General features: G+C 42.8%; 2 protein-coding genes across 3 annotated transcripts; one reads left to right on the top strand and one right to left on the bottom strand.

The window, feature by feature from the left end:
* The first annotated feature begins 366 nt into the window (after positions 1–366).
* On the top strand, positions 367–11,104 carry IKBKB (inhibitor of nuclear factor kappa B kinase subunit beta). The gene is made up of 21 exons (XM_054294387.1): positions 367–488; positions 561–655; positions 1,292–1,409; positions 2,146–2,215; positions 2,587–2,675; positions 3,119–3,208; positions 3,550–3,674; positions 4,449–4,556; positions 4,824–4,953; positions 5,401–5,595; positions 5,824–5,938; positions 6,248–6,371; positions 6,612–6,763; positions 6,877–6,938; positions 7,398–7,507; positions 7,770–7,819; positions 8,167–8,266; positions 8,449–8,596; positions 8,794–8,921; positions 9,696–9,786; positions 10,291–11,104. Exons 1-21 carry the CDS (start codon positions 384–386, stop codon positions 10,357–10,359), a joined length of 2,274 nt encoding a protein of 757 aa, XP_054150362.1. The 5' UTR covers positions 367–383; the 3' UTR covers positions 10,360–11,104.
* Positions 11,105–11,193: 89 nt separating this feature from the next.
* Positions 11,194–24,046, bottom strand: VDAC3 (voltage dependent anion channel 3). Of its 2 annotated transcripts, XM_054294394.1 has the most exons (9): positions 23,974–24,046; positions 22,104–22,175; positions 20,710–20,759; positions 16,551–16,703; positions 15,612–15,664; positions 14,077–14,304; positions 12,668–12,818; positions 11,756–11,813; positions 11,194–11,556 (listed from the first exon to the last, which is right to left on the bottom strand). In XM_054294394.1, the coding sequence occupies exons 2-9, from the start codon at positions 22,168–22,170 to the stop codon at positions 11,465–11,467; spliced, it is 852 nt and encodes a 283-aa protein (XP_054150369.1). In that variant the 5' UTR covers positions 22,171–22,175; positions 23,974–24,046; the 3' UTR covers positions 11,194–11,464. The 2 variants fall into 2 exon arrangements, with proteins under 2 accessions (XP_054150369.1, XP_054150370.1); XM_054294395.1 differs by lacking the exons at positions 20,710–20,759; positions 22,104–22,175; positions 23,974–24,046 and adding an exon at positions 19,486–19,515.
* Positions 24,047–24,395: the final 349 nt, after the last annotated feature.

Raw genomic sequence — 24,395 nt, 5'->3', positions numbered from 1 at the left:
GATCGGGGCGGCCCCGAGCGGATCAAGCGCCGGCCCCGAGCGTCCCCTTTGAGGGCGGCGATCGCGACTCCCCCGGCCGCCCCGGGGCGTCCCCTTTGAGGGCGGCGATCGCGATTCCCCCAGGGCAGCCCCAAGCGCCGGCGTCCCCTTTGAAGGCGGCGATCGGGGCGGCCCCGAGCGGGCCGAACGCCGGCCCCGCTCGTCCCCTTTGAGGGCGGCGATCGTGATTCCCCGGGGCGGCTCCCAGCGGATCAAGCGCCGGCCCCGCGCGTCCCCTTTGAGGCGGCGATCGGGGCGGCTCCGAGCGTTCCCTTCGAGGGCGGCGCTCGCTCCGGAGCCGGAAGCGCCGGGCCCGCGGAGCGCACAGCGGAGCCGGGCCCGCCATGAGCCGCCCGCCCGCGCTGCAGGCGCTGACCTGCGGGCCCTGGGAGATGCGGGAGCGCCTCGGCACCGGCGGCTTCGGCAATGTCATCCGCTGGCACAACAAGGTAAGCGGCGGCCCGGCCCGCGGCGCCCCGGCTCCGGAGCCGGGCGCAGCCCAACTCTTGCTGTGTCCGCAGGAAACCGGCGAGCAGGTGGCCATCAAGCAGTGCCGGCAGGAGCTGAGCCCGCGCAACCGCGACCGCTGGGCGCTGGAGATACAGATCATGAAGAGGTGAGGCGGGCGGCGGGGCTCGGGGGCCGGGCCGGGCGGAGGGGTCCCCGCTCGGTGCCGCGGCGGGGGCGGCCCTGGAGCTGAGGGAGAGGCTGGGAGAGGCTTTGGGCCGCCGGGGATTCCCTTCCGGGAGGTGCCCGCTCCGCAAGTGCGGGGAAACTGACGCGTGAGGAAATTCACATTTTGCTGCTTGCGGGAGGCTCTTGGGTGTCACACTGCCGTCCTCGGCTCCTCTGTCCTGCCTTCAGCGCTACAACAACGCTGCTGCCTAGCCTGAATTAATGTCTGTGCTGGGGCAGTCCCTTGGGGTGTTTTTTCATTTTATTTCATTTTCGGGTGTAGTGGTCTGATTGCAGTTTGGGTCTGGACGGGGCAACAGACTGCCTTGCATTCCTTTGCAAGGCTTGTTGCTAATGCATGTATGTTGAAGAAACACAGTAGCTTGCGCGTGAAATGCCAAGAGTTGGAATGAGTCTAGATCCATAGAAGATGCAAACCTTTAGAATTCACTAATTTAGTTTCTAAAAGGATTTGTGACCATGTAGGACCTTAGGTGATGACCAGGAGCATGTGAACCTGCATAGCAGTTGCAGAAGATCATGTGTGCTTGCCTAATTTTTAGTTTTTGTTCTGCAGACTGAACCATCCCAACGTGGTGGCTGCCCGCGATGTCCCTGAGGGGATGCAGAAGCTGGCACCAAATGATTTGCCACTGTTGGCCATGGAGTACTGCCAGGGTGGAGACCTCCGCAAGGTGAGGTCCCTGGGGTGGTAACCAAGGAATGGATCAACTTCTAATCTTATCCTGGGTTTTCCACTGGAGTTATCCCTTAAAACATTTGCTTTCACCTCCTGATGCTTCCTAATTCTAGTCATGGCATCAACAGGTGTTGGTGGCTTGGTCTTTGGTATTATGTTCTGCTTTTGAAGACTTAAGTGCCTTGTGAAACTCTTTTTATTTTTTTGGATGCAAGTGACACTGTGAGGAGTTTGCACATAAGGAATGAGGGCAGGTGCTAAGGGATGTGCAACAATATGTAAGTATGGCCAAAACCATTGTAGGGTAGGTGCAGCTGTAGGCTGTGCCCTTCCTGAAAATTATTAACTCCTGTTTGTCATAGGAAGAAATAACACATGATAGTTCTAATCCTGAGGCTTTTCTGGCCTTTGCTACAATCTGCCCATATCTAAAACACAGACCTTAGGCCTGAGATTGGAGTTGGTACTAGCAGCCACAGGGGAAATGACAAAGAGGGATGGAGCAGACAGAAGGATGAGAATGGGATGGCAGTGACTTCTTTCACTTGCTCCTTTATCCTCCCATGCAATCAAACCAAGGCTGGTTTAATTACAAAGCTGTGATTGCTGCTACCACAGGTCACAATCCATAGAATTTTGTGCTTCTGGAGAATTTAATTGCTGACATTTCTTGCATCCCTGATGCAAGCATAGAGGAGGGAAAGACTGCATTCTGTGTTGCTTACTTGCAGTACCTGAACCAGCTGGAGAATTGCTGTGGCTTACGGGAAGAGGCTATTCTTATCTTGTTATCTGACATTGGTAAGTGGTGGCAGTACCTTCAGTTGTCCCCTTTTAGTCCTGAATCCACCCTACAAATATCCAGCAGTGACCTTAGTGACTCCATTTTAGACTGATCTTTTATGATCTTGAACATCAGAAGTGTTGGGAGTTGGGGGAGGTCCTTGCCTGATGGAAGCTAGCCAGTGTTACTGCAGTTTAAAGGAAGGATGTGAGGGAACACCCAGAGAGAGAACTCAGTTGTGTCCAGAGTTCTGTGATGCTAACTTTGCACCTTACACTTAGTGTTTGATGTGAAAGCCATGCTTATTGTAGATAGAACTGAATCCTTACTCAGCTCCTGCTAGGTACTGTTGTTTATGCTCTTAAAATTGGCTTTTTCTGTGTCTCAGCTTCTGCTCTCAGATACCTTCATGAGAACAGGATCATCCACAGAGACCTGAAACCAGAGAACATTGTGCTGCAGCAAGGGGAACAAAGGGTAAGCAGGAAGCAGTTGTGTCTGCCTGCACAGACAAGGAACATGCACGTGCTTCATGCAGTTACTTGGGCCCTCTGCCCCAGGATAACACCTGTCTCAGGTCCCTGTGTCAGAGGAATAGGATTCTGTGTGCAGCTGGGATGAGACATTGTGTTAGACATCTGTTAACACCTGAAATTTTCACTTTCAGCTGCTAAGGAAAGAGCCAGACTGTACTGATCAAAGATTGGAAGGAGCTAGACACATAACTGCTAAGTGTGCTAAGACACCTTCAAATTCATTGTGGTTTTAGGAATCCACAGTAGCCTCCTGTTCCTACTTCTGTCTCTTCACTGGCACCTTTCTGGTGTAGCTTTGAAGAGCTGAACCTTTTCTTTCTGCTGTATGATGTGCTTTTAACAGGACTTTGGTCTAGCATTGTTATTCTCTGTTGTGTGTTGCAGTTAATACACAAAATCATTGACCTCGGCTATGCCAAGGAGCTGGATCAGGGCAGCCTGTGCACATCCTTTGTTGGGACTCTGCAGTACCTGGTAAGGAAGGAATTCAGCTACAAGAGTTTCTAGTGGGGTAGAATTAACTGTTACCAGGCTTTGGGCTGGGATTAGGTGCTTGTGTGGTATGGGGTGTGTTTGGGGTGCTGAAACTAGCAAAGGTGACTGCTTTTTTTGCTGACACTGGGTTTTCTGTTGCTTCTGTTAGAAATAAGGAGGGGTGCCAGGAATGCTGCACACTCTAAGCGTGTGAGAGGCAGTGTAAAGATTAATGTAAAGACATTCAGTAATGTCTTCAATCATTTGTACAAATGTTAATGGGATGTTAAGGGATAGAGGAAGCTCAGAGCTTTGTCTCATGTGTGTATAACCTGTGTCAGGCTCCAGAGCTGCTGGAGCAGCAGAAGTACACAGTGACAGTGGATTACTGGAGCTTTGGCACGCTTGCCTTCGAGTGCATCACAGGCTTCCGACCATTCCTGCCCAACTGGCAGCCAGTGCAGTGGTGAGTAACCCTGGCTGGGTGAAAACGGGCATGATGTGACTTTCATATTTACAGGAAATGGAATTGTGGTCCCTTGGTTCTGTGGATAACACCCCTGTGTTCCTTGCCCTTATGGAAACTGATTCCTTCACAAGAGTTTAACCCACCTGAGCAAGTTCAGCATTCCTGGATGGGATAAGGGCTGACTCCTGCAGGGCAGATAACAGAAACCAAAGTGGCATCTGTATTATATCTGTCAAGGGAATATAATATAATATAATATAATATAATATAATATAATATAATATAATATAATATAATATAATATAATATAATATAATATATAATACATATTATAATATTATATATATAATTTTATATGTAATATAATATATATCATATATAATATCGTATATATAATACATATAATGTAATGTAATATAGTATAATTTAATATAACATAATATATATAATATAATATATAATATAATATATAATATATATAATACATTATATAATATATATTATAATGTTATATATATATAATTATATATAATATAATATAATATATAATATATATTATATATATTATATATAATGTAATGTAATATAATATAATGTAATATAATGTAATATAATATAATTTAATATAATATAAAATATATATCTATATATATCTATATATATCTATATATATATCTGTATTATATCTATCAAGAGTAGTTTTAAGAGCCTAATAATTTACAGGATGGGAAAGGCAGGCAGTTATTTCACCACTGTGCTTACTTACATTAGGCATACAAAAGTGCGCCAGAAGAGTGAGCTGGATATTGTTGTTTCAGAGGACTTGTCTGGAGAAGTCAAGTTTTCCAGCAGTCTGCCCTGCCCAAATAATCTGAACAGGTGAGTTCTAGAAGTTGCTGGGCTGAGATTAAACTGATCCTTCTGCAAAAGGATCAAGATTATATTATGTGCCTTGCTGTGTTAATCTGTGAATAAATTGAGTGCTATTGTTGCTTTTCAGTCTTGTTTTCTGCCTTCTAAACACTGCATTTGTGATAGGGAGAGGTGAGGGGGAGTTTTGTTAGTCCTCCCACACAGAACAGACCATTTAATTACTTCAAATGCACTTTTATCTCTTCTGATCTCCTCGTGGTTTTTATTGCTCAGTGTTTTGTCTGAGAGGCTGGAGAAGTGGCTGCAGCTCATGTTAATGTGGCACCCACGCCAGAGAGGGACAGACCCTACCTATGGACCCAACGGGTGCTTCAAAGCTTTGGATGACATTTTGAACTTGAAGGTAAGCAGTAGGTCCAGATTACCATGAAAGGTTTTCCAGAGAGTAGTTGGATGTAGTCTGTGAGAGGAGAGGCTTGAATCGTAGACTAAGGAGGAAGAGGGAGGCAGAAATTTGCAGAACTGTTAGTGACAGGTGCTTTCCTCTTGCTTCTTTGAGGACAAACACTCCCTCAGCTTGTTAGGAGTAGTGAAAGCTTCTGTGCATTTTTGGTTCCATATTCTGATAGAGGACTCTACAGCTGAAGGTGTTTAGTTGCCACGTGGCCTCTCACTTGGTGGAGGACAAGAACTTTGCCATAATGTTAGGAATTAACTGCAGAGTGACTTCTTGAGTCTGCCAAGTGCTCTGAACAGTTTTTTGGTGGTCACTGTCTCAGTGCTTCCATCTCTGCTCTATCGTGGGCAATGCATCTTCAGCCTTTCTCATGCCCTGCTACTCTTCTTGCAGTTGCTTCATGTTTTGAACATGGTCACGGGAACTGTGCACACCTACCCTGTGACAGAGGAGGAGACTCTGCAGAGTGTGAAGGCCAGGATTCAGTCAGACACAGGAATTCCAGAACAAGACCAGGAGCTGCTGCAGGAAGCAGGACTTGCCTTGTTTTCTCAGAAGTTGGTCACTAAACATACAGCTGATGGCAAGGTGAGTCTGGATACTCCCTTTTTTGCTTTGTAGTGAATCAGAAGACATTGATTTCACTTTGGGATCACAGGACTTGGCATGCTTTTGCCATGGGAACCTCACAGCCATTGTAGCACGGGCACCCTGTTGCTTTGGTGTTCTGCATTTAGCTGAGGACTGTTCTGTCTATGGTGTTACCACAGCTTGCTTTTTCTGAGAAAACCTATTTGGGTCTTTTGTCTTCTGCAGGCGAATGACACTGCAGCTGCAGACACAGACCTCCTCTTCCTCTTTGATACCAAGAAAGTTTCCTACGAGGCTCAGGTGGCCCTGCGTCCTCATCCCGAAAGTGTCGACTGCATCCGTAAGGACTTCTCTGCCATGAATGCCCGGGGGGATCTGTGTTGAGAGTGGTGTCATGTAAAAAAATGTAGAGGGAGCTTTTGCATCAAGAAGCAGTAAAATGGACTGTCATTCATTGCATTCATCAGAAAAACTGAAAAAAGGAAGTGTTTGATTTTGATGTACTGGGGGAGCTGCGCAGGGGTTACCCAGCTCTAGGCTTTGCAGGCCACTCAAAGGAGCAATATTTTGGTCTGTTTTGTGGTAACACAACTTTCCAGCTTCATGTTGATACGTGCATTTCCCTTTTCCCCACCTCCTCTGTTTCCAGTCCAGGATCCCAAGAAGAATCTGCACTTTTTCCAGCTGCGGAAGGTGTGGGGTCAGATCTGGCACACGATCCGGATGCTGAAGGAGGACTGCAACCGCCTGCAGCAGGGCCAGCGAGCAGCCATGTATGATAAAATACTTATCTCTGGCTTTGCTGTGCTTATCTCTGTGCTCTGGTGAGAGGGAGGACAGAAATGGGACCCTGTTGGAATGGGGGAGCCCATGATTGGAGCTGTAAGCAATTAATGAAAAGCTGAGAATTAGCCCTGTGGCATTTGTCCTCACTGCTATCTCAAGTGTCTGCTTTGGATGTGCCTGGTGGATTTTTATTTTTGGAGGCTAACAGGACCTTGTTGTCCATGCAGGATGAATCTGCTGCGTTACAACAGCACCCTCTCAAAGATGAAGAACTCCATGGCCTCCCTTTCTCAGCAGCTGAAAGCAAAGCTGGACTTCTTTAAAACAAGCATCCAGATCGATCTGGAAAAGTACAAAGAGCAGATTGAATTTGGAATTAGTGAGTATAGCATCTGGCAAACGGGTCTTTTCATGCCTCTTATCCTCCCAAAAACACCTCCCCCTTTCTCAGTGAACCTGGGAAAACCACTCACTGTTCTTTGATTCCTGTAGCTTCTGAGAAGCTGCTGTTTGCCTGGAAGGAGATGGAGCAAGCTGTGGAACTTTGTGGGCGGGTATGTTTCTAAATCTAACTGCCTATCATAAAGAAAAAGAGGCTTGATTTTATTATCTCTCCCCTCCTCCCCCTTTTTCCTCATTAAGGTCCCTGCCTTAAATAGAAACTCCCTGTGTTTGGGCTGATTCCAGATTTCACATTGCCTTGGTTTGGGTGGCATAATTTTTATCCATTACTAGTACTACATGAAGCTTATTCTGTTTTAAGGCTTAGGAGAAAAAGGGAGATATTGGGAAAACCCAAAAATATCTTGGAAGTTGTTTTATCCAAGAACACCAACCTAATTTCCTTGAATTGAAATTACTCATATTCTCATTTGTCTTTGGCCAAGGCTGCTGTTTGTGTCTTAACAGCAAGAAATAAGTGTTTAGAAATATGAATGAGAAAGAAAAAATATGAGTGGTAGTGTGTCTAAGTATGAGCCTGTGCTGTTGCTGATGTTCTGCCCTGCTTTCAGGAGGATGATGTGGACGAGTTAGTGAAGAGGATGATGGCCCTGCAGACAGACATTGTGGACCTGCAGAGGAGCCCACTGGGTCGTAAACAAGGAGGAACACTGGAGGATTTGTGAGTTGAACTGCCTTGAAATTCAGGTGCAATCCTCAGTTAGCTTCAGTTTCTAACTAAGCTTACAGACTACAGGACAATGACAGGGCTGTTATTTCCACCCAAATTATGGGGAGGACTTTACACTAAAGATTGGCTTTTGACTCATCTGTCACTGGTCTGAAGTGGCAGACAGCTATAGAAAGGTTTGAGTTCTCAAACTATTTGTTTTTAATTTTGGTTCTTTGGAAATTCTTTGTTTTCCCTGCTTTTTTCCTTCTAGAGAAGAACAAGCCAGAGAGCTGTACCGAAGACTGAGAGAGAAGCCAAGAGGTAAAAGCCACTTTAGCTCAAGGTCAGATTGCTTTGTGTGGTTTTATAAGCTGTTCTCAAAATTCCTCTGGAGCTCTTCTCAGAGCAGGCTGTGGCCAGAAGCATCTGCTTCTGTGTAGGAAGGATAAAACACATGGCTGCTCCTTTGATACATTCCCAACTCTCCTTTTCAAATTTTTTAAATTCTGAAGAAGGTGGCCAAAATTCAGTGCAATCATCCCACTCAAACCTGCATATCCTGAACTTTGGATGCTTCAGGATTGAAGCAGTAGTGGAAACAAGGCACTAAGAATCTTCTCACTGTCCTCTAAACCTACATTTCTGTGTGATCCTGACTCTCATTGCAGATCAGAGGACAAGTGGTGACAGCCAGGAAATTGTCCGACTGCTCCTGCAGGCAATCCAGACCTTTGAAAAGAAAGTTCGAGTCATTTATGCTCAGCTCAGGTGAGCTTTGTACATTTTATTCACAGTTGAGAGAAGGCATTTTCTCTTCCACAAAGAGAACATTTAAACCTCAATGCATACAGCTAATGAGATCTTGCAGTATTGCAGGAAATAAATAACTTCAGGAATGTTCTAATGCAGTGGCCCACATGTGATCTGATTAGTTTTTACTTTTTTGATAGTAAAACTGTAGTTTGCAAACAGAAGGCATTGGAGTTGTTCCCCAGAGTGGAGAAAGTGATGGCTCTGATGAGTGAAGATGAAGAAACAGTTGTGAGGCTTCAGGAGAAACGACAGAAAGAGCTGTGGAACTTGCTGAAAATTGCTTGTGTAAGTAAAAGAAAAACTCCACTTCAACCCAAGAATGGGATTTGTACCATAGGTTACTGAAATAATAGTAAATTGATTATGTCCTGTGTTTTTTTTATTTTGAATTTGTATTAAAGCCAATTCCAGCTTGTCTCATATTCCTGGCTGCTGAAAACAAGTGGAAATAATTGCAGTTGAATATTCTGTGTTTTCTGCAGAGTAAAGTCCGTGGTCCTGTCACTGGCAGTCCAGAGAGCATGAACACCTCACGGCTTGGCAGCTCGGGTCAGCTGCTGCTGCAGGTCCCCTCTGGAACATACAATTTGTCAGACTCTGTGAGGAAAAGGTGAGGCAAAGCCTGGAGTTATTCACTGTGGAACATACAATTTGTCAGACTCTGTGAGGAAAAGGTGAGGCAAAGCCTGGAGTTCTTCAGTCTGGAGTTCTAACAGCACCACAGAGCTGGGATTCCTGCTTTATGGCACACAGGGTTTCTCATATTTTACACTTTGTGTTCAGCTTGTGTTGGCAGCAGTCTTGGTTTACTTTAGTAATTAGACATCCTGGGGCTCGCAGATCTTCCTTACAAAAAATGGGGAATCATGGATAGCTTCAGATCCCCCTGCTTCACTAATAATGGTGGTTTTTGGTTTTCTGCCTTTAATCTGAGATGGTTGGGCTCACCTGGAAGTGTGCTGATAGCAAGAACTGTTGAAGCATTGTTGTGTAAGGTCACAGCAGCTGAGCTGCACCATTGAGGTGAATCCTGTGGCCAAACTTGGGAGGTTTTGGCTTCCTCAGATGAACTGGGTCACCACTTGGAATGAGACCTTGGTTTGTTTATTTGCATGTTGCTCCATCCTGAAGTTTCCAGGCTTCTCAGCTTTTTCTCTAACTAAACAATGGTTCTTCATAACAAGAACCCAATCCCATCCTGGAATTCGTTTCCTTTCCCCTGTGTAGTAACTCAGGGGCTGCCACCAACCTTTCAAGTTGGAATATGAATTAGAGACTTGACTTCAGTGTTCTGTATCTGCCAGAAATATTTCTTGCTGATAGAGGCAGCATCTCTTTAAGCTATCACAGAAATTAATAATGTAATAATAATTGTCCCTTTCAGTGAGGAGCTGCTGCTGGAATCCCGGAAACTTTGTAGCCAACTAGAAAATGTGATGCATGACACAATGAAGGATCAAGAGCAGAGTTTCTTGGTAATGTATTCATTCTTCTCTAAATGGATTAGGGAAGTGCATGGTTTCAAAGTTCTGCTTCTGCAATTTTGCCACCACTGCTAGAGCTAAATGAAATCTGCAGTTTATTCCTGGACAAGGGGAGAGCAGGAGCAGCACAGATAGGAAGCTCCTGTTCCTCACAATCTGTTGTCTGACATATTCTGCTTGCCCAGATTGGGAATTTGTGCTGAACAGTAAAGGATGGGACAAAGCACTTGGCTGTTGTACAAAAACACTGCAAAACTGCACCCAAATTTAAGATCAGTGGGTGGCAGTACAGTGGTGGGCAGGGATGCTTCATTTAGTGATGCAGAATATTAAAAAGATTGTAAAATACTAGAGTGCAGGTAGGTTAAGTTTCCTTGATAGCAGTCACGTGGCTCATAATGAAATTATATTGACCAACTTGTTTTTAACTTGCTTCACTTTTATTCTAGAGAAAGTTTAAGTGTAAGCTAGTGTTGAATTTAATTTATTTTTTAGGCTCTAGACTGGAGCTGGCTGCAGCTTCAGGTGGAAGAAACGAACAGCCCAGGACAGACAGAGATGTGAAATCACTTTGGCTGCTCTGAAGCTGCTTTGGGAAGCCAACTGTGAAAAGCTGCTGCTTCTGAGAAGGGAACATCACCTGCCTTCTTCTCCTGTCACCAAGAGCTTCTGTGAGACGCGGCCTAGCTTTCAGTATCCACTTCTCAGACACTTTTTCACAAAGATCCAGTAGGGAATGCCTGTTCTTAACTGCTTGGAAAATGTTCTTAATTGTGCCTTAAGACAGCAGATGCTCTGTCCTGATAAATCTTCCCTTAGGCATCACCTGTGGCTGTTTTGCTGCATTTTAGGGTTTCTAATGGACATGGATACCCAGTCACTGGTAGATGTCACCTTCCTAATGAACTGTGAACTGAATTTCTGAACTTTGCTGATTTGCACTTTTTTTTCTTTAAGTGTAATGGTTGTACTTACCTAATACTTGTTTCCTGTATGGGAACGAAATGATCTGAACCATGTAAACTTTTGGTTTGCTCTTTTTGGTGCGCTCAATAACAATTTAATGGAAAAAGCTCTTTCACTGTGCGGGTCTCTAAAACACGAGAGGGGTAAGAATGTTATCCTAGAAACCAAAGGAGATGGAAATCTTCAGTGTACAGGGATTTGCAGATTAACTGTGCATAAAGTTGCATGGAAAGGAAAACAAAAGACCAAAAAACTCAGCTGGATGGGAACTTGTGAGAGTCAACACACACCAACCTTGTGTTCTGACCGTGACCAATTTATTTCATTCTGATGTAACCCCAAATTTCCACTACAGCACAGAGACCTCCTTTTATAAAAGGCTGTGAAGTATAGGACATGCAAAATGCAATACAATAGTGGGGAGAGGTTGGATTTTCTTCTGTTTTTTTTTTTTTTGAAACAGATTTAAAATACAGGAAACTGAAATGTGGCACAAACATCACAACTTCCATGCACTGCCTTCACATGTCTTCCTTGTTGTGCTGGCACTCTCTGGACTTCAGCATTGAGTTCAAGTCATTCTTGGGAAGAGCAGGAAGTTCACACTTCTTCAAATTTCAGAGTAATATTAAGGCTGAAATGCATGGGGTACACTTTTCCTTCATCTTCCAGAGCACCACCAGTTGGTTCACTTCAAGCTGTGTTAAGCTTCCAGCTCAAATGCCAGCCCGAGTTTGTGACCTCCAGCAGCAAAATTCTTGCCATCAATCAAGCCTGAGAGTGTCAGCTTTACACCTACAAAAGCAAATCATGAGAACCATCAAACACTGAGGCAGATCCCTGTGCAGTGCCCTGTTCCTCACAGGAGCTGTGTACATACACATCCTTTACTTCTGAACCTTCTGTTCATCTCTTCTGTTCTTAAGACAACAGTGAATTAAACCACAGTGCAGTAATTAACACTATTTGCTCATCTGCAGAGAGAATTACCTACCAGGTCGGAGGGTATGAGTGTAACCAATTCCAATGAGGCTGGCATTGTTCACTTTGGCCTACAAGAAATAAAAATCACAGTATTTATACACTGAATATTAAAGTATTCATACAGGAGTGTCCCAGTGCCCTCAGAAAGGGGCTTATGCATTAAGGTCTTCAGCTAGTTTTAGACCAACCTCCATTAGAAGCAAATTCAAATCTTTTCCTTTTCTCAGGAGTTTCCATCTTCAATAGTTCTGCCTACACAGAATGCCCTGCTCTTCTTCACTGCCTCCTATATGATGTCTTTACATCCTTTAAATACTTCCTACAAGCTCCCTCAGAGCCTGTTCACATCACTCAAGAGTGATTTTTATTCTAATTACCAAGAAATACATGAATATGCAGTCCTCTTTTTGCATTGCTACATTTTGAGCTCTTTACATTTCTCATCTTTAATTTTGGATTAATGGTCATGGAACTAATTGTTGTTTTGAAACATAAATGCTTCTAACTTCAGTTCTTATTTAAAACACTCACATGTCAGCTGATTTTCAAGGGTTAACTCACTGTTCAGAGAGGGCTGTAAGCTCAGCTGAATTTCCACCATTATAATCATAATATGGTTTTACATTATAGATTTCAGAATTAAAAGAACACTGTGTCCTTTCATTACCTTTTAAAATACATTTTGCAGCACACTATTCCAAGCATGCCGGTCAGACAATTTCACTACGGCCAAAATTACATTTAGGAATTCTTTTCCCCAATAATTTCACCAAATGTGATGTGTGAGGTCCCAATTTAAATTTAAACCACAACAGAAGCCACAATTTGCAATCCACCACACTTCCTCATTAACTAGTTAAACCAAGTGCTTCATAACACGGATTTTCAGCCTTTAGGGGAGCTTGAAATCCAAAATTCTTACCGCAACAGAAGACTTTTCATCCAGCTGGTACCTGCCAGCAATGCCAAAGCGTGTGTTGTTACTGCCAGCAGTCCATGCCAGATTCACTGATGTCTCAACCTTATTAGTAACCTTCTGATAAATAGACCCACCAAACTCAGTGCCATCGTTCCTGTGGGTGGCAGAGCAAGTGTGTCAAGCCTTGCTTTGTTCAGTAACTCCTTAGATTAACCCTTCCCACAATCATTTGATTAGGAGATAATGATATCTCCTAAAATTAACCAAGAAATCCAATATTTCCCTGAGCCCAAGCTCACTATTTCACTACTACAGCTGCAGCTGGCAGACTGCTGCTCATATTTTTCTACACAAAACATAATTTTGCTTTGCAGAATGGAACAGGAGTTTCCAACAGCCACAGATCTACAGTTTGAGGTTCTGAGAAAAAATAAAATCAAAAATCCACCCAGTAAGTGCAGTAACACACAAAGGAGACTTCAGGTATGGGAATGAGGAGACTGAAAATGAAAACCAGGTTGTTTAAATGTACCATTAGAGTTGTTTAAATGTACCATCTCCATCTCAGGCATCTGAATGCCAAGACTACACCAAGGCAGGGATGACAGCTGGAAACAAAATGCTACACCTGCCTTTCTCCATTTGGCCATTTCTGAGGGAGAAACTTTGTTTGATTGAGAGGGGGAGAAGGTACAGGAGTTTAATTGCAGGCTTTTTTTGTATTGTGCCATTACAGAAGTAAAGCTCACAGCTTTTAATTACAAATTACAATAAAGGGCCTTTACATCACCATTTTAGATACACAAACCCCAAAATTACTCTGAAAGGTGCTGAGACAGCCAAGAGATGGGAAGTTGTCCCTATTTTAGTTGTACTGGAAATGAAAACACTGCATATAAATTAATTACAAACAAATCAGCATCCCCTTCCCTTCTCCCACCTTTGACCTAAGGCCATTACTGCTAATTATTACTGTAGGTTTGGCTGCTGTGATGTTTTTCCAGGCTCAGGTAATACTCACTTGTTACATAACTTGTGAGGGTTCCTCAGGGTGAGAAAGGTAGATGAGAATCTTGCTTCATGATCACAAGGCTGGATTTATTGATTTATGATACATATTACATTAAGACTATACTAATAGGAATAGAGAGAAAAGTTGCAGAAGCTGCTAAGCTAAGAATAGAATAGAATCCAAAACCAAGAGAGCTCTCTGTCAATCTGTTCCAGAGAGCTTGGTCCTGTGATTGGCCCTTAATTGTACACATGGAACATGAGCCAATCAAGGTGCACCTATTGCATTCCCCATCAGCAGGTAATCATTGTTTACATTCTCTTTCTGAGGCCTCAGCTTCCCAGAAGAGGAAAAATCCTACAAGAAAGGATTTTGATGAAAGAATGTCTGTGACACTTACACATTAGTGTGCAGCTGGAAGTCTTCTGCCTTATAACCCAAGGCAAAGTTCCTTTGTGTGATCTTGTACTTGGCTGTATCAAAAGCTGTCTGGTAGCCAGCCAGCCACCCTTCATAGCCCACCACTGCCCAGCCATACACAGTTGGCCCAGAGAGATCGATGTCTACGCTGCAGCCTACATGGACATAATCCCTTTTGTAGGTGGTCTTCAACTTCCCACTCTTCTTCCTGCAGAAACAAGAATTTTTATCCACAGGAGTAAACAAGCGTGTAATTGATGTAGTTTTATTTTAATATTTATGTCCCTTAAGGTCAGTTAGTCAGTGCTGTATTCCCTACTCAAGGCACAGGATAAGGAAAATGGTGCTGTGTATTTTCACTTTTCCTCCTACCACCTCCAACTCCAAACAATCCTCAAGAAGCAAAAGACACAAAATTGTTTCTCCTTAATGCTTTAAAACCCATCTGGTTTCAATGTATTTTTCTCTGAGTGTAATGGGTTATGGCATCATCAGTTTATTTCAGGAACATCCATAAACCTGCAGCAAGAGCTGTCTGTCAATGAATTTTTGTGTTTATCTCCACTGTTCCTTCCTTGTGCATTCCTTGCTTTCCTTTCTCCACTGCTCCTCTACCAAAACCAGATTTCTTCATCCCCCAGACATCATCCCCTCAGGCTGCCTTTTCCTGGCCCTCTTGTGACACCTCCTCCTCTCTCCTGTTGATTTTGCTACCAATTCAAACACAACTACAACAAAACTTCAGCACCTCTTTCATTCTCCCCCCAGCCTCATTTCATTTGGCAGAACATTTGTGCTGCCAGTTGCTCACACCCAGGTCTGAGGTCTCATTTTTGATTTAGCTTCTAATTCCTCATATCCAAGCCATATTTCAAACTCAAGAGTCTTCTGACAGGCTCTCCCCTCAATAAATTAGCACCAATCCTTATTTGCAATCTCTGTGCATTATTCAGACATAAACTCCCCTCCTTTGCTCTGCTACTTACCAAATTTAAGTATATTGAATTGAGAAAGACAAGAAAGAAAGAATTGAGAAAAACAACTAAGTGCTATTCTGCCTCCTCATTCAACTGTGCACACACATCATCTGGCCAAAAGCATCAGCAAAAATAAAATATAAAAATTGGTTTACTGATTTGACAGCCTTAGGACTGTCAAGAACATGAAGATTTAGTTGTTTCAGGGGAGTTAGAGATTAGTACCTACTGCAAAATGATAAATTTGCCACTGGCCAAAAAGCTGAAGAATTCTTTCAAGCAGAAAAAATAATTTAATACTTATTAATTAAAGAGAAAGAATTAATTCTCTAACTCCTTCTGAGTTAAGTATTACACACTGCCTGAGAAGATTCTACAGTGATTGCAGAATTTTCTCCAATAAATGCTGAGCTTTTACCCAATGAGCAAAGTTGTAAAATCCGTGTAAAATCCCTGTTGTATGAGTCCAACCAAAGTATTTTTAGAAGTTCTGGGAAATTCTAGCAGTCTGCAGATAAAGGTAATAGAAAATGTTTACCCTGTGTTTGGTACAAATGTAGTGTCAAGAGCCACCTTCACCCCCTCAACCATCTGCAAAGAAAAACACACATCTGCTCAAAAATCAGCTGAAACACAATTTCTTATATTCCACTACTAGAACTCCCTGTTTAAACAGAAAACAAAATAGAACTAGAATGTCTCCCTCATGATTTCCAATGAAATCTGATGAAGGATTAAAACAGGATCTATTCTTCCCACAAGGAATCTTTTAACAGCACAGACTTTGTGAAAACTTCCTGCTTTTCCATATAGGAAGTTGACACATCTAGTGCTGGCAACAAGAAAATTATTCACAGAATTATGACAGAAAGAAAACTACTCATGTTTCCTTATTCTTTAGAGTTCAAACAGTCCACAAAATAGCTCAAAAATCTCTCTCATAATCCACATACTGTGTTTTGAGAGTGCTGCATGCCAGCAACCCTTTGTGTAAGCAGTGCCAAGCTGCAAACGTTCAACCTTACAAAATATATTCAACCTCAGGGCAGCCAAACTGGAGTTCTTATACATTAAAGCATTTAAAATCATGAGACCTGTCTTTGGTTTCATAAAATTATGAGACCTGTCTTTGGTTTCATAAAATTATCAGGCCTGTCTTTAATTTTTTTTGGCCACCTGGCTGCAGCAGTGACAGTTCTACATAGTCAGGTTTATTCAACAATGCTGTTCATTCCACACACCTGTAACTGCAGTAACTGCACCCCAAAATAATTTTCTAGCACCCCCCACTCCCAGCCTGTGTGTTCTGCAACTTCTTTTAATACTTCAGATATTTCTGTGCAATTTTCATTCTCCATTTGTGCATTTTCTTCTCAATTCCGGAGAATGAAACGAGACGAACAGAATATTTCTGTTCATCTCAATACCATCTCCTACCATTTGCAGAACCATTTCCAAAGTATTAACTTATTCTTACTTTATTCTCGACACAAATTTCTGTTCCCAATGTGTTGTCTGTGTTCCACTTCTGAGTGAATGTAAGTCCATGGCATTTGTCCTTGTATTTGGTCTCTAGACTGCCCGAAGCCTTGCCCGTGTCCGTGTTGGAAGAACCGACTGCACTGAATTCCTGCCAAGAGCACAACATCAACAATCACCAAACTGTCTCAGCTGGAAGGAGGCAGAACAATCAGAGTCCAATTTTTATGGGAATGGCCCCTACAGAGATCAAACCTTGGCATTATCAGCACCATGCATCAACCAAGCTATCACAGGGTCACGAGTTTTAGCATCTCACACCCTTTTGACAGAACCCTCAAAATCATCATCCTGCTCTTCCCCATCCCCACCTAAAATAATTTCTTTTGTGTCACAAAATTTTGTGCATCCCTTTTCTGAACATTTCTTTTATTGAGGTGCGCTGACAGAGCCTTGGGACTTGCCTAGCTTGGCGAAAGCTGTTACACGCAGACCTGACACCTGCATTCACTTCTCATCATGGGAGTTTGATTACTTGCTACCCCCACCTTAACTTCACCACACTTTTCCCAAGTTTATGCATCAAAAAGTCCTTTTTCTGACCTCCACTACCAAAATGGCTGTTATTTCAACACTCCACAACTTGCTCTGTACCTTCACTGTGGCTCTATACCCAGATATAAAAAGATATTTGCTTGGGATACAAAGCTGTTTATATGCCTGGATTTTTCTTCACAATCTCCAATAATTGTGAAGAAAAATCCAGGATTATTATAATTATTATATTATAAATATTATATTATTTACAATATTATTATAAATATTATAATATTTATAAAAATAATTGCCTTTATCATCTTACTAGTACTGTCCCAATTGTGGATAAAAAAGCATCTGTTGCAGTCGTGGAAATCCGCTCCCCCTTAGGAAAAGCAATGCTAAATTCAAGCTAATTAGGTGAATGGGAAAAAAAGGATTTTGTCACATTTTTCTGAACATCTTGTGTGTTTCTGGATTGTATAATTTCCCCTCCCTGAGTTTCAGCAGTGAAAATGCTTTCTGGAGAACTGCTGCACCCTAACATTGTGGTTCCCCTACCATTTATGCTGTTTTCATTTAGACTCTTATTATACTGTGGTGATGACTTTAAACAACTTCTCTTTCATTCCCTCAGCCAGTAACTCTATTTCAGAAATCACCTTTAAATTTCAGACCTTTTCTCCTTCACAGTATCAGAAACCTGACCTGAGCACCTTGATCTGCCAGGCTGCTCCTTCACTCAGCAGTGTAATGGAACTTGGAATTTTGTGTAACATTTATTTTGTTATATGCTATTCAGTCAATTCTTCACACACCACAGCTTCCTTTTATTTCATGGAATAGAAATCTCAGTATCACATCTCTCCTGGAATAGCTCAAGAGAGAATCTACTCAGCGCTCCATGCACAGCTGAGTATTGCACTGGCACAGCAGTGAGCTCAAGGTACATTAATTTGGTTTTAAGAAGCACCTGAGAACTTCTCTCATTTGTTATCTCTCCAATATTTCCCTTGAAGGAAGATAAATAATCTGTCATTACATTTATAAGTTTTGTCTCTCTTGAAGTTTAAGAGATGGATCCATTGCCAACATATCCAAGCTTTGGAACCCTGACTTTCCAGATCCTTCTCATCCAGGATTGTATTCCTGGATGTATATCTGACAATTCTGGACTTTGCAGAGCATAAAAGGGTACAAAGATTGTCTTTAAATGGCTGTGAAGTGCTAGGGAGCCAGGGCACACTCCTTACACACAGTTTGGACATTGAGGGATGCTGCTGGGGCAGGAGGAGACATTTACTTAAAATAATGCACTACTGCAACAGCATAATAATAAATATAATGTGTTATTGTTATAACACATCTAGCAGCTACCAAAACATGTGACAGAAGTCAGGATGTGTTAAGACTACTTTAAAACATAATTTCTGTACAGTGTTCTAATGTCACTTCCACAAATTCAGTGTAAAGATGTCTCAAAACCTGCATCAGAATTCAGAAATAACTTTCTTCTAATCTTAGAAAACTGATTAAAAAGCTTGGTTTCTTTCTCAGATCAAGTAAAGGATGGATTGTAAACATCAATCTCAAAGCCAAAGGAAATAAAACCCCCTGCATTGTCCAAAAAAGCCACAGCATTCTGTCAGGAGTCAAGAACTCAAATCTGCTTCTGGAAGCAGACACCACAGAGACAGAAGTCTGCTGCCATCAGTCTTTATCTGTGTAAACTAAAACACCTCACCAAACCACGATTTCTTGGAGTTTGTGTAGCTGAAAAATCCAACTCATTCTGGCTCCATGTCACACGGCAGCCTGCAGCAGCAGCAAAGCACAGCTCCTCATTGAATTCCCGCTAGCTCATGGTGCCTGGCATCTACAGCAATGCCAGGCACTCAGCAGGCAAAACCACTTGCAATCTATGAAAGTTATAATCAACACACACTATCACTGTGGCTTTCTAAGTCCACAGGGAAAACCCCAAACATTTGTGTTGTAAAAATCTGAGGTACTGTTAGTATCCATTATGAATTAAATCTCATGCTTTGTTCTTAATTTCATCCCCAAAACTCCATTATTGTTGCATCAGAATCACTAATAGGCTCAAAACCTGAAGCAACAGACAACTGTACCAAAATAATTTCTAGTTTTCCTTCTTGTTTTCCATTTCTTGTTTTCCCTCTTGCTGTTTTTACTTGTTGTAAAAGATTGCAAATGGTTTTCCATGCATGGATCATACAGATCTAGGGCTATGGACACAGTCAAACTGTGCAACATGAATAACAACACAACTGAAAACAATTCATCAGTTTACAAATGATTTAGTATGCAGCACAAAAAGCCTTGTCAGATAAAGCAATAAAGAGGCAACATGTCAAAACAGTCACCATTCTTACCAACTGGATAAACATCCCAAGAAAATGGCATGGAAAAGAAAAAGCCCATTTTAGAACTTCATACAGTTGGTCATGTTCCATCACAATCAGAAGACAGCATAATTAACTATTAGCATTTTGTTTGAGAATCAAAATTTTTGGCTATGAAAACTGCCTATCAAGAGATGTCAGTAAGCAGCAGCAATAGTGTGGAGACCACATAATTCCACGTGCCCACACATTCCTGGTGCACAATGAAAGTAATCATCAAAAGCTCAATTGAGACAGAATACAGTAATACAGAAATAAGGATTTACACCATTTGCATGATAAGAATGCAAGAGGAGGGAGCTCAGGCAAATGCAGCTACAAAACAGGCTGAGAAACAACTCCTCTTACCAATGAGAACAGCACTGAGCTGCAGGTAAGACAGGCAGAACTCAGTGTAAGAAAAATATTATCTAGTAGATAATGCATGCCTGTGATTAAAGATTAAAATTACCACACCCATTCCTAGTTTTGCCAGCTCTCCTGTGAAATTACAAGGAAGCTCCACTTCTCTGTCAAGAAAAAATATTATCTAGTAGATAATGCACGCCTGTGGTTAAAATCAAAATTATGACACCCAATGCTAGTTTTGCCAGCTCTCCTGTGAAATTGCAAGGAAGCTCCACTTGTCCATCATTGAAATGGGGACCACAGGATATTCTTGTTACTTGGAATGCTAAAGCTTATTCAAGCTCTCAAATTGTACATATAGGATACTGCAGGACTGTTTTCAGTTTTCATTTAATTCAGTTCAATTTAATTAAGTCTTGAATTTTAAGCACAGTGGAAATGAGTGAAAACACAGTGAAGTTAAACTCCAGTGCTTACTTGTCCCTTGATTTTTTGGATAAAAGTCTCTCTGGACTAAGATTCTTATTAAAACTAATAACTGCAGGGAAATTCATTATAAATAGAAATGAGAGCTATGCAAGGTGAAGAAACTCATGTTTGGGATGTGTCAATGGAACAGGCAGGAAATAACAACAACGTGTGTGGAAATTCTTGCATGCCACAGGGAAAAATTCCTGCTACATCATCTTCATACTATTACAGAAATATCTCAGTCAGCTGTGATTTTTAAAATGAGAAATGAAAGGGAGAAGCAACACCTGCTAGTGAGTTCTAACACTTGTTACCAGCTCAGGAATTTGTCCTTCCATTGCTGTGCTGGTGATGGTTCATGTCCCCAGTACTTACCACCCCACTGGAAGACTTGGTCTTCAACTCTAACTTGACCATTCCAAATCCTGAAAATAAAATAGCACACAGCACCTGTTTCATTGACAGATACAAACAAGGCTTATTTCCAACACACCCAAAGAATGCCAGACAGGGGATTCTGAACTGACCTGAAACAGCTTTTACGTTTAAACAGTTGTGGAACATATTGAGGGTTATGAGAAGGACGATTGAAGGAGTTGTGACAGCTCAAAGTAAGTTTTCTCATCATTTATATATATAATTTATAACTATAACAGACACCAACCATCAAATACCTTCACTTTCTGTAGCTACCTGCAGTCTGGCACCCATCAGTACAGTTAACCAACTCTTCTGATTTACTTAATTTACATTTTATTCCTGATTTCAGGGCAGGAAATTTTTCTTCTCCACTACTCCAAGAAAATATTTCAACTTATTTCAATCAGTGCCATGTACAGAAGTATTACTGATGGAAGGAGTTGTGACAACTCAAAGTTTTCTCATAATTTATATATATATAATTTATAGTCATAACAGACACCAAACATGAAATACCTCCACTTTCTGTAGCTACCTGCAGTCTGGCACTCATCAATACATTTAACCAACTCTTCTGATTTACTTAATTCACATTTTATTCATGATTTCAGGGCAGGAAATTTTTTTTCTCCTCTACTCCAAGATTTCAACTCCAAAATATTTCAACTTATTTCAATCAGTGCCATGTACAGAAGTGTTACTGCTTTCTTCCTTTTCTTTCTGCTCTGAATCCAGGGAAATATCTGGCCCTTGCACTAAGTAGAAAAGTTTGAAATAACTGACTTTAAAGCAGGGAATTTGAGTTGATTTTTAACAAAGCCTGAACTCCAGGGTGGGAGAGACCAGACCACAGTGCATTTCAGGGATTTTGGGATAAAAATGAAATCTTTATTGCACACCAACTCAGATTTTAAAAAATCAACACTTTCTAGTACTATTTCCAGAAAAGGGACAAATGCAAATACTGTGAAAATATCTGCATTCCAGCTTTAATATTAAGCTATTCTGATTAACATAAAGGTCACTCTTCCTCAGGAACCTGTTACTGCCACAGCAATCTATATCAGTATTTCTGATTTAATGACTCTAAATAGAAAAATCAGAAGGTAAAAAATGGAGGCAGCATTTTTCAGTCTGTTCTGGAGTGCATATTAAGGTCAAACTTTTAATCTTCCCCTCAAACTCTCTGCCACTGCAGCACTATCATAACACAAGTGCAAAATTCAGAATAAAAAGGGGCTGGATGCTCCAGGGCTCTGCTGGGAAGGTTTTAGGGAATCTCTGAGGTATCTGTGTTCTTACAGGCATTTTCAAGATACTGATGATCAAACCATCCTCATCTCACTCACCATATCCCTTGTTGAAAACATCCCTGGCAGACTTTCCCAAGTCACTGTATGACGGTGGGCAAGCCATTGGATCTGAAACACATAATTTATAATCATAATAAGGAAGCTGCAAGAACCTGAGCGTCAAATCTAAAATACATCCAAAACATTAATTAACATCCATGATTAGCAGGCTCTGAGAATGTCACCAACACAGAACTGTCAGATCTTTGGAGAATGTTCATCAAAGTCATCGTTGCTGCTTCGTCCAAAACAAGCTTGGATTTAAAGAATTTCTAAAAGCCAATCTTCATTTATAATCACTGAACCCCAGCTATTAAATTCCATTAAATGCTGGCCTCGCAGTCTTGCATTGCAAAAAGAACTCATGGGAGCCTCATTGCTGTTCTGATAATGAGGAAACGTTGCTTTTGTGATAACACCCATTCTGAAAGGGACCTTGAGTGACAAACAACATCAACACTCAACAATTCCAAAGGAAAACAGGTGTCACTTCCATCTGCACTTATACTTCACAAAAAGCTTTTTCAAAGATGTGAAAAATATGAAAGAGATCTCTCTATAATATCCAGTAGCCATCAGTATTTCAGCACTGTGCACACAGAACAGCAAAAACTAAATTTCCTAATATTGTTACAACTACATGAGAACATAGCTCAAAAGGATGGGCATGTAATATTGCAGTGTAGATGGTTTATTAGCTACCAAAATTTAGGGGTTTTGCATCAGAAAACCCACAGTAAAGGCCAACTCTTCTCCAGTGGAAATTAGTCTTCCTCTTTTCAAATAAGTTTGCATAAATGTAAAGCAAAGGTATAAAAGATGCTGCTTTCATTTGATTTTAAGGACAACTCTTTGTCATCCAAAAAGGTGACATTTAGGATTTCTGATGTTGGGTGTTGCAGAGAAAAATATGAACAAATGCAGCAGCAGTAGGAATAGCAATCTCTTGTGTTTATACCTCATTTTAATAAGGCTATTGAGAAAAACTGTAAGCCTGTTCACTCTCTAACAGTACGCAGGTATATGTTGTGCGCTCTGTGTGTTTAAATGTGTTTGTTAAATTTGATGCAAGCATTTAAATGGTATTAAAAAAAGAGAGATTGTCGAGGTTAGCCCATACTGAACCACATAAATTCTTTGCTAACAAGCAGCTCTGCTTGGACAACAGACTTGAGCTCGGTTTCACAACTCCTAACATTAATTTTGAATGGTAACAGGTGACGAAGCACAGCGTGAAGCGGGAAAGGCAACACAAGAACACCCGCATCGCTCTGTGGGATAAATATAAAAAACCAAAACCGTCCAAAAAACCAAACCAAACAATGAATCCTCGCACAAGCACTGACACCACCCGTGCGGGCGTTTCCCGTTCCCTGAGGGCTGCGGCGGGGCCTGGCCGCGAGCACCGCGCGCCCCTTTGGCGGCGGGGCCGGCGGGGCGGCGGCTGCGCGGCCCCGGGAGCGCGAGCGCCGCGCCCGCCGCGGCTCTGCCCGCGTTACGCAACGGGTAACGGAGCCTCCGCCGGCCCCCGTGCCGGCGCCGTGGCAACACTCGCTGCCCTGCTCATGAGTTCGTGCCTCCCGGCTGACATAACCGGAGCAGCCGGCAAGAGCCCCGGCCGCGCGGCCTCAGACAGACAGAACCGGCCGCGCATCCCGGGGCCGCCCCTTGGGCAGCGTGTGGGCCTGTGGGTGAGGAATTGCCGCCGCAGCGAGCGGCCGGCGCCTCCTCGGGCCTCCAGCAAGGGGACGCCCGCCTCCGCCTCGGTGAGGCGCGGAGGACAGCAGCGGGCTGCAGGCGGCCAGCGCCGCGAGGCCCGGCCCGGCCCCACCCTGAGCCCTGAGCCCCGCCGCGGCCCCGGCGCTACCTGCCGCCCGCGCTGCCTCCGGTACGGCTCTCGGCGCCCCCACGTCCGCATGCGCGGCGCCGGCGCTGCGCACGCGCCCGGGCTGCGGCCCCGCCCACCCCCGCGCGGCCCCGCCCCGCCCCGCCCCGCCCAGTGCGCGCGGCCGAGGCGCGGCGGGAGCGCGCCCGGCGCTGCCGCAAGCGGAGCCGGTGCCGCCGGTACCGAGCGGCGCTTCCAGGGATGGAGAACTGCGGAGGTGTTCAGTGCCTGCCAGAGCCGGTATGAGACTCCAGCGGGCACTAAGGGTCCTCTCAAACCCTTCACGCACTGTGAAAAATGAATATTTTATGATTGGCTATATATAATATATATAAAATACAGCATAATATGTATAATACATAGTATATAAAATATTATATATTATATATAATATATATTATCTA

Source organism: Melozone crissalis, unplaced genomic scaffold, assembly GCF_028551555.1.
Source record: "Melozone crissalis strain CALT ecotype California unplaced genomic scaffold, PUWL_Pcris_2 ptg000247l_1, whole genome shotgun sequence".
Classification (NCBI taxonomy): domain Eukaryota; kingdom Metazoa; phylum Chordata; class Aves; order Passeriformes; family Passerellidae; genus Melozone; species Melozone crissalis.
This window is presented reverse-complemented; position numbering and strand designations above follow the sequence as displayed.